Source organism: Varanus komodoensis, unplaced genomic scaffold (assembly GCF_004798865.1).
Source record: "Varanus komodoensis strain SLA01 unplaced genomic scaffold, ASM479886v1 scaffold15, whole genome shotgun sequence".
Classification (NCBI taxonomy): Eukaryota; Metazoa; Chordata; class Lepidosauria; order Squamata; family Varanidae; genus Varanus; species Varanus komodoensis.
Genome location: NW_025335440.1, coordinates 20,150,433 through 20,160,391, shown reverse-complemented (window position 1 = coordinate 20,160,391; position 9,959 = coordinate 20,150,433). Strand labels below are relative to the sequence as shown.

Here is a 9,959-nt window from a genome sequence, read left to right as displayed (position 1 = left end):
CACACCAAACCACCCAGTGTCGTAAACCAGGTCCGGGCGGGGGTTGAGGGGGGAGAGCAGCGAGGGGGAGGGGGGAGGAGGTGACTGGAGCATTTAGACACAAGCGAGAGGATCATGGCGGATGGCCCCAGGTGTAAGCGCAGGAAGCAGGCGAACCCGAGGCGCAATAACGGTCAGTCAGCTCCGCCGGGCAGCAGCCCGTGCCACGCTGGGGCCGCTCAGGGAACCGGGCCGGGGGTCGGGCTGAGCTCTCGAGTGAGGGGGGGGCGAACGGAAAAAGAAAGCGGCGGAGGGGGGAGCGAGAGAAGCGAGAAGTAGAAAGTAATTTCCCGGGTGCTCTTCGCTCAGAGCCCGGCTCCCTCTGCACCGTTAGATCCGCTACCTGGTGCCTCCCTCCCTCTTCGCTCGCTCGCTCGCTCTCCCTCCCCGCCTAGCTGCCTCCTTCTCCGCCTAGCGGTGCCTCCTCGCTCAGCCTGCTGCTCGCCTGCTCTTGCCCGCCCGCCCGGGGACCGTTACATGCCGCCCGCAGCCTCCTCGCCGCTTCTCTCCCGTCCCCCTTCATTGTGCCCCGGCGGCCGCGGCGGCATCGTCCGCTCCCTCCGCCCCGCTTCCCTTTCCGTGTGGACGGCGAAAGAGGGTTCCACACTCTGTTACTTTGGAGCGGGGAGGAGGCCGCTCCTTCGCCTCTCGGCGACCTTAGCCGCCCCAACTTGGAAACTTACTACCTGAGCTCTGAAGGGTCTCGCTGGCCTCTGAATGAGGGGCGACGCCCCCGTCGGCCCCTCTCCCCAAACTTTTTCAGGGGGGCCTTCGGCGATTCGGGGAATCGCTTCGCTGTCCTGCTCCTCCCCCCCCCCCCACGCTGGGAAAGTCCGAGCGAAACGTAGTGCTTCGCTGGCTACCCTCTGGCTGCTCTTTTCTCCCTCTCCCCGTTTGTTGTTCTTTTGGGGTGCTTCGAATAGTGGTGCGGGGCGGGCGCACGGAGGTGGCTTAGTTGGGGTCCGGGGAGAGAACTGCGTCTGACTCAAGTACCTGGTTGCCAGACGTGCAACGAAGCGTCGAGTCAGGATGAACGATAATAGGGACTTCGTTCTCTGGAGCGTGGCGTGTTTTGGCCCCGACGGGGAAAGAAGGGGGAAAACGGGGGGCGGAAATTGAAGCACTGTTGCTTGCTGCAGTGTGTATTGATTTTATTTTTATTTTTTGTATTTTTTGCAAGGGAAACGCACCACATGCGCACCCCGAGATCGCCTTGAAAGGGACCCCTCCTCCTCCTCCCCTTTCTGCTTTTTTCTACCCCCCCCCCCAACGCCAGTACTTTCGCCTCCGCCTCTTTTAGTGCCTGCAGTGCATGTTGATTTATCTCCGTAGCCATTGAACATATTGTTTCTCCTCCCACACCCCCGCCAACCTCCAGATCTTGGCAGAAGTGTTAGAAGTGGGGTGGGGTTTTTGTTTTGTTTTGTTTTTTAATTCCTCTCCTCCTTTATCATCGTGATGGGGGAAAGGACAGCTTTCTTCTCTGTGGGTTGGGGAGGGAACGTGAATCAGCTAAGTTTCTCTTCTTGGATTTCGAGGTACCTGTTTGTATAATGACCAGAATAATGGGTGGTAACGGTTTGGCCGCTGCGCCCCCCGCCCCCCTCTTAGCTGGCGATGAACTGCTACAGCCTATATAAGGAATGACGCTTACTTTTCAGATTTAAGGGCTGTCTCCGCTCGCTCGCTCGCTCTCGCTCGCTCTCTACATACGTATTACTTTGAAATGAGTTGGGAACCTACATTGAAAAGTGGGGGAATAAATATACAAAACTTGTTGGATTGTTTTTTTTTTTAATATTTATTCTAGGAAATAACGGAAAGCCGGTGACTTCATAGGATGTAAAACGAGAGGTTTTGTAATCTTTCTTGGCAGGTTTTTTTTTTTTTTAAGCTTTCGTGTGGCATTTCCTGTATACGGTTATGGATAGGAAGGGGTTCAGTGGTTGCTCTTAGATCATGACGTTTTGCACTGGTCTATAATATATCCGAGAAGGAATTACGGTTTCCCAGGGGTGGGAGAGCTCCACGACTTAATGACACTTAACGTGTGAAACGGGCACATAAACATTGGCCTTCTAACAAGTTGATCAGATGGTTGTGAACTAGCAGTTCCCAGCTCTGTGGGGTGGGTTTATTTATAGCAAGTATCAAAATATATACGGGATATTGCAATGCTAATTTCTCCTTTTAGACCAGTCCTTTCTGTGTGCATGCGTGCGTGTAAGTGTAATATTGAGGCTGTGTTAAAGGTAAGTTCAGAAAGTGCTTCTTTCTCGTTACCTTATTTAAAATGTTAATGATAGAGAAAGGGGGCTTTTCTTGTTGCTGACGACATGTGTATGACATGCGAGTCTGAACCACCCAATCTCTGGGCAGGAGCTGTAAACATGTTTACCTGAGCAGGAAAGAAAATGGATTTTCTCTTAAATATACCCTTAATTGGAATGTCATACTTCTAAAGCGTATCAACAGATGCCTTGAGAGAGTGCCTGAATACCTTGCGTCTGAAATCAACGGGGGAAAAGGGATTCTCAGGGCTGCAGCAAATGGCAACTTGTGCAGGTAGAAAAAAAAATGGTGTGTGAGGTTTCTCTAGCATGCATGTCAGCCTTCTCCTGTCTGCTGCGTTCGTTCTCAAGGGACAGATTTATTTACCATGCTTGCTGCCAGTGTTTTTCCTTTGTGCTTAATATTAGAAAAACAGATTTGAGGCTGTTTAGCACAAACGTTTTGTCTGCAGCATGTACGACTTGGAGAAAACAAAAGGTGTGTGGGGTAAAATGCCATTCCAGGTATATTTTCATTCTAATGATTTTTGGTTGAAATAATCACACCTGTGTGTTCTCATTTTAGAGAAAATCTTTCTCTTTAGTACTGGGTGGGTCTAAAATGATATGATAATACCAGTTAAAGAATAACTTGAGTTGATGTACATTTAGCATCACTGGATAAAGCTAGCTAATAGGTGCTTGATAACAGAGATTTCTCAGCATTAGATTTCTGTTTGACTTGCAAATGTTGACTGATCAAAATTGCTAGAGGAAGTTAACCCTTAAACCTTTGCCATAAATAGATAAACGCAGTGATTTTTTAATGTCAAATCTCTTTCCTGAAGGGGTTGTTGATCTTATGCCTTTCAAAGATGGGTACCATGTCTGTTGCTAATCCTGTGTAATATTTTTTCGGTCACTAGTCTAGGACAGACCATGAAGAACTGACCTAAAGTTGTTTTTACTTGGTTGTAATACCAGTTAAGTGCTGCTGCCTTAATGGAGTAATATACACTGCTTTTAAAAGATAGATTTTAAGAAAGGACTCACTAAACACATTCTGCTCAAGCCTTTGCCTCCTTATTAAACTGTAAATTGATGCCATTTCCTTTCCCTTCTTCTTTTTCCTACTACTAACACCATCATGTAGTGGTATAAAGATATATTTGTATGTTAATTTAGGTGTATCTGAAATGTACATTTTAAACTGATAACCTCCCCTCAGCTGGCTAGTGAAGATAGTTCAATAAAAATACTTGAATGCTGTCTGAAGCACCTGCAACAATGTCTGGCACTTTCTCTCTAATAGATTAATTCCATAATCTCACCTTGGAAAAAAAAGTCACATATATCCTATTTCCATAACTTCCCATACTGTTTATTAATACTCAAACATAAAAGTTGTCACATAAATATGTTTTGAAAGCTGTAGGATTAGTACATCTGTAAGGAATTTTTTTATGTTTATGTACAAAGTTTGCAGCTTAAAATACAGACATAAAAATGAAAATTTCTGCCAAACTTTATTTTTTTCCAAACTCTGCCTTAAGTAGTTTTAAAAGGTCACAGACAGGAGATCCCAGCTATTGACATGTGTGGCATGTTTATGTGTAACTTTAAATATTGAACACTGGGTGGAGGGTTGTTTTGTATAATTTGATCTAATATTCATCATCTCGTACACCAAAATAAACAACTAGAAGTGGGTTGAACCAGAATTAGCTATTACATTAGATATCTAAATGTTTGGTTCAAGTTTTAAATACTTTCCAAGATTCAGAATGAAGCATGAAAATTTGAAGTGTGATAACCTGGGTTTGAAAATTTGTTCAAACTTAATATTATGTTTCATCACGGTTTAATTTAGTTTAGGTCATGTACAGCTTAGACGAAATATAACAATGGCATCCAAGCTAAGCTTGTATTAGTAGAAGTCTACTAATGTTATATAAAGTTATATTTTAATCTACTTAGTTTTTCACTGATGTTAGGCTATGAAATTTTCAAATAAAAGGATCTGCTCAAACCATGTAATTCATCTACAGCTAACTGTACAAAATAGCTGTTGTACAGTTATAGTACTTCTTTATGTAATAGATGTATATCCCAACTTTGTATAACTTAAGTTTGAGCTAGGTAACTTGTGGCCCTCCAGGTGTTTTGGCCTACAACACCTGAAAGGGCACAAATTGCCCTCTTCTGAGTTTACCTTATTGCCTGCTAGGCATGGCTTGTTTGGTTGTCCAAACCTGGACAGTATGCTTTTTGTGAGAGGAAAACAGCCCTCAGATAACACAACAGCTGAGGTTGTTTGATAGGTGTTATTTGAGAATTTGTTTCCTCCTAAAACAAGCCATGCTGCCCAGGCTTGGATGACATGACAAGCTGTGCCTGGCATGCACCATGGTTTATACAGCCCTCCATGACAGTCATGCAAACTGGGTCATTTAAAAAAAAAAGATGATTATGAAGAAGCAGCAGCACAGTGCTTTCTCTTTCTCACACACATTCATATGTACATACAAATGCATGTGCGTACCCACACACACAGCATGGGCAAAACATCCCTTTTGCACACCCTTCCCAAGGATATTGCCTGCCAACCTTTCTTTTCTCCTAGTTCACTCCCTACCACTTTCAGATTACATTTTCTGAGTTGCTGGGTATGCTTTAAAACAGTACTTGGTTACAACTACCTACTTTTTTATTTTTTAAGAATGACTCTTGGTCACACTTGCAGCATGTTAGCCTCCCAGTTTAAAAAGTGTGTGTGTGTCTCTGTGTGTCTCTGTGTGTGTGTGTATTAAAAACATCAGGAGGGCAATGAGCCTGGTGACCACCAAGGGAAATGTCTGGGGTTGTTGGTGCCCATGGAAGTTACGTTGGGGACCCCAGTTCTAGATAAAGTTGCTATAGTTTTTCTTGGAAACTTAAATTATCCTCTGATGCAGCTTCTATTTTACTACTTGACTTAAGGTGGCTTCTTAGGGTATATATATTGTTTTGTAAAAGTAGCATGTATACCTTCTGACTCTAGAATGTCCAAACACACAATATACATACATGCTATATTGATAGCATTAATTTATGCATAAGTCTAGTAAATAATGACTTTTTAGTGCTTTAGGTATCTGTATTTTTCTAAAGTGACTACTTTTAATAAAGCAGGTTATAATATGTTAATGTTAATAAATGCTGGATGGATGATACTAGTATTCATTTTTATTATTTTCTTGTGCCTCTTCTTCATTTAATACTGCTGTGAAAAACAAGATGCTCTAAACTTGCAGTAACTTGGAAGCTCTGAGCATAACAAACAGATCTTCATAGCAAGGTGGTCAACAGTTTCTATGGAAATGGGAGTTCCTGAGTTATGAACATCCAAGTTACAAACAACCCATACTTACAAATGACCTTTCCTAAAGCCTGTTAATGTTTTTAAATTTTACTGCAGAAAATCGTCATCACTATAGAGAAAGAGGAAGTGGGAGAGGGGGAGGGCTTTGAAAGCATCACCATAGAGAGATGGGAAGCAAAAGGGGAGAGAAGGAGGCCTCCAGAGCACACCTTCCTGCCCTGCCCATCTGAACTCATTCTGAACTCATACTGCCTGTACTATCCCAAAGTTTTGCTCATGATTATGAGGGAATGATGTATTTTGTAATTAGATAAACTAAAACATTTTACTTATATATTGTGGCTGATGTAGTGACATCCTTGAAACTAGTACTTAAGTGGGAATCTACAATAAGCACCATGTAAGTCATTCCAGAACTTCTTGGAGAAAATGCAGGATACAAATACAATTAATAATCTCAAACTGCAAAGTTAAATTGCTTCAGTGATATGTCCTGCAGATTTAATTTCAAATTTGAAATAACCATTCTGGGAACTTAGGAGGAAGAAAAGTGTTTTAAGGCATTAGCAACATCATTCTGGATGCAGTTACTGCGTTTATTATCAGGCTTTTAAACACCACTTTTTGTTTTAAATTGTGCAACAAGCAGGAAGGGAGGAGTTCAAGGAACAGAAAAGGTACAGACTCTGTTCTTGTGGTTGTCAAGTGCCATCAGCAGTGCCATGTAATATGATCATGATGACTGGGCCATACGGTCTACTGATAACTTCAACAGACAGTTCTCTCATCATTGGATAAAACAGGTGAAAATGTGAGTGTCAGTATTCTAATTCTGGACAATAATTTAAAGACTTTCTATAACAACTTGATTGGAAGAAATCCAGCAAGGAAAACCTGATCTTGCCAGAACATTCCCTATCTTGCATTGTCCAGTGCAACAATGAACTGTATATTTTGGGAAACTAATTTCTTACATTGAAGGTTTTAAAGGATTCTGTGACTAGGATTGTTCAATATTTAGCAGCTATACCTATTGTGAATGCCTAGAAACTAACAGGATTTTTCTGAAAAGTTTTGCATTCCACATCTCTTCCATGCTTTAAAAAATAGGGTATGACAAAACTCGGAACACTTGAAAGTGATAATTCTGTCCTTGTTAGCTCTTCAACATATTTTGTTGCGCTAAAGTACTGCATTCCAAAGATTAGGTGAATATAAATTGCAGGTATTCTGTGGATATTTTTCAGGTACATTAATGTAATTTTACAGTAGTCTTATTGTAAGACTGGTATTCCATTATATTCTAGCTGTATCAAACTTCTTTAATATTGTAAAAAGGCTAAAACTTCCCAAACATGGAATCATACAGTTGGAAGGGACCTAGAAGGCCATCAGGTCCAACTCCCTGCTCAGTGCAGGACTCAAGGCACAGATTTTAACCAGCTTAGCTTCCAAGATTAGACAAGATCAGGCTCTTCAGAATATATGGAAGGGAATGTGAATGTTTTTATTCCACACCTTACTTTCTGTTTTTTGCTGTTATTAGATATCAATATGCACAGTGATTGACAATGTTGAAATTAGAAATGTGGTGGTCTCTGGCTCAGATGTAAGAAGCAATGTGCTCTTTAAAAATCTCTTTCATGGGCAATCAAAATGTCTTGTGGCTTTTGTTTGTTTTTGTTTCATTCTGTTGTATCAAGATGTTTTTTATTATTTGTGCATTACTTGCTTTGGGGATGAATGGAAAGAGAAGTGTAAAAGAGTAGCAGTGGAAATTGACTTCAGTGTGCCTGGCACAGCTGTAGTTTCTTCTGCAATGGCTCTTCTATATCAGGTTCTGTCACAGGTTGGTGGGGGACCTATGAAGGCTGTTAACTCACTAATTTAAGTTAAGACTCCTGAAAAGACTGCAGTTGGCACCCTGCTATCTGCCATAGGGGCAAGGCCCCTCTGACTATAGAACAAGGAACCATTGCATCTGAGCCTGTCAAGTGATGAAGTAATGTATATGTTGTTGTGAGTTGCTCTAAGAGTGTATTTAGTGAGAAAGCAACAAATGTATTATGTTTATCTTTGTCCATTATGCAAATGCTTTGCCTCCCTTGTGCTGCCCCTTCTGCCAGCTACAACTCCCCACCCCACCCCACCCCACGGGTGGCTTAGGCACTTCTGTATGTGATGGATGGGAAGCTTTTATTTATGGCTTACTTTTACCAGTGATAGTGGGGTCAAACTGAATACTTGGTGTTTGGGACAAGTAAGCTGATCAAGGTATAACCTGAGATTTGTAGTACCTTTTCTTTCAAGGAAATGGGTAGTGATGAAACAGTAGGAACAAATTATTTAGGAACAAATTCTATGGATAGGTTCATATGACATAAGAAACCATGGTCAAATCTTACCATTCTAGGCCTGTTGTGTCATGCAGATCCAATTCCTTCATTTTATAAAATCACAGAGTCATTCAACAGTCTGCTGTGAGGTTTCCATGCTTCATGGTGGCTTCCTGGGTCATCTGGACTTGGGATCACCATTTTACCATTGTTGGTATGGATAAACCATAGAGTCCTCTGGAAGATTGGTTGCTTCTAGCCTGTATTCTCTACTGCTTTCACCTCCCTATCAACCTACACATCTCCGCTCATTCTATTCTCATTGGCAAGTGATGTGTCCATCTTCTTGTACATGTTTGGAAACAGTGAGACAGAATGAAAATACAGAAAGGGAGAATGGGGGAATCACAGCAAAACTATTTTCATTTCATAAAAATCTGTGAAGTGGCTGGAGCAGCTGAGAAGCTCCACAGATACGCAGGAACACTCAGAGAGAGAAGGGGAGAACCTGCTTCAGGACTGCAGTGGACAGCCAATCAGGAAGACACTTCTTCCATAGGCAAGATTAGGAAAAGGGTGGGAATTTCACTTGCAGGGGTAGTTGGGATGCATGGTAAAGATGAAAGGATGGAGTACGGAGTGCAGAAACAATGATGTCTGAGTAACCACATGATTGTTTGACCAATAAGCTCTGGCAAAAATCTACATACTATGAAGGCAGGATTGCTTTCCATGGCATGTGAACTCAGCCGTCGTGTTGGATGGTAAGACTCTGTAAAGTAGGTGTTGTATATGCACTGACTTCCTTCTACCCTCTTGCTGTTTCTTCCCATTCCACATTAGTTTTTAAAGTGCTGTTAAGATGTATTTCCGTGTGCGCATGTGTGTGTGTGTATGCGTGCGCTCATGTGCATGTGCCTGTAAGAGCTGCCTTGATGGGAGTAAACTGTATCAGCCTTGCAGGTAACACTCCCCAGGCTCACTACTGATTGATGGAAAATAATATAAAAATGGATGGGGAGTTCACACTGCTAACCAGTACTGATTTGACCGTTTATTCCATTAAATGGTTTGAGAGACACTCATTGGAACTTTTTTTTTAAAGAATAACTGACATGTTGGTTGCAAGATAGTTGTTGCTTTTTGGTTTCAAGCTTAGCTGAGGATGGTAATTAAGGAAAGATGCTACAGGTTACCTGAACGAAAATGTGATCATAACTTAAGATGTTTTTGCCTTGTAATTTCAGATTATGCAATGTAAATCTTTAATCTGCATGGGGGCACCTTTGTGTTGGCAAAACTATTTTTGCATGGTGGCTTGTTGAAAATAACTTGGGCTGGAAGCTTTTAAATGTACTTGTTCATACTTATATCCTGCTTATCAGAAGTCTACTGCTGATCTACTGCAGATCTCCCAGTGGATCCAGATCTGTCTTCTGACAGATGCTGATTTAACCTACTTTCCATAACTTTCAAGGATTATCATCTTGGATAGAGGAAGTTGTTTAATTATCCCATGTACATCTGTCCTAAGGAGCCATTCAGTATAAAGAGGATAAGCAGTCATGTGCGGTATCATAACTTCTCAAAAATAAAGTCAAGTCATTGGTCCTTTAATGTGTGTGCAAAACTAGCTATGAGCCGAATGGTGACTGGCTTTGTTTTACAAACACCATCAGCAAAGCATCCTCCATTGGTAACACTTCACAATCCTATGAAAAGACTGAAACTATTTACAAGGAAGCAGTTGCAGAGGAGAAAACAGAATGTAGTCCTGTTACCGAGGCAGCCTGGTTGGCATTCCTTCCCTTGAGCCAGTCACTAGTAGTTGAGTCAAAACACTGATAGGGAAAGATGATGGTGATCTTCCACACTGTGTTTGTTTCAGTTGTGTATATCTTAAGCTGATCATCCCCATCCATGTTTGCCTCAACTAGTTGTGTATGAGTGCTT

General features: G+C 41.9%; 1 protein-coding gene across 5 annotated transcripts in view; it reads left to right on the top strand.

Moving 5' to 3' along the window:
* The first annotated feature begins 74 nt into the window (after positions 1 to 74).
* Positions 75 to 9,959, top strand: part of ZEB1 (zinc finger E-box binding homeobox 1) — an 87,726-nt gene continuing 77,841 nt past the window's right edge. For 2 of the 5 annotated variants that reach the window (XM_044425105.1, XM_044425103.1), the window contains exon 1: positions 75 to 172. In XM_044425105.1, coding sequence (XP_044281040.1) covers positions 115 to 172 — 58 coding nt within the window. In that variant the 5' untranslated portion in view covers positions 75 to 114. Of the gene's footprint in view, positions 173 to 1,523; positions 1,578 to 1,827; positions 2,605 to 9,959 lie in introns of those variants that run through there. The other 3 variants (XM_044425108.1, XM_044425107.1, XM_044425106.1) reach the window with 3 other exon arrangements.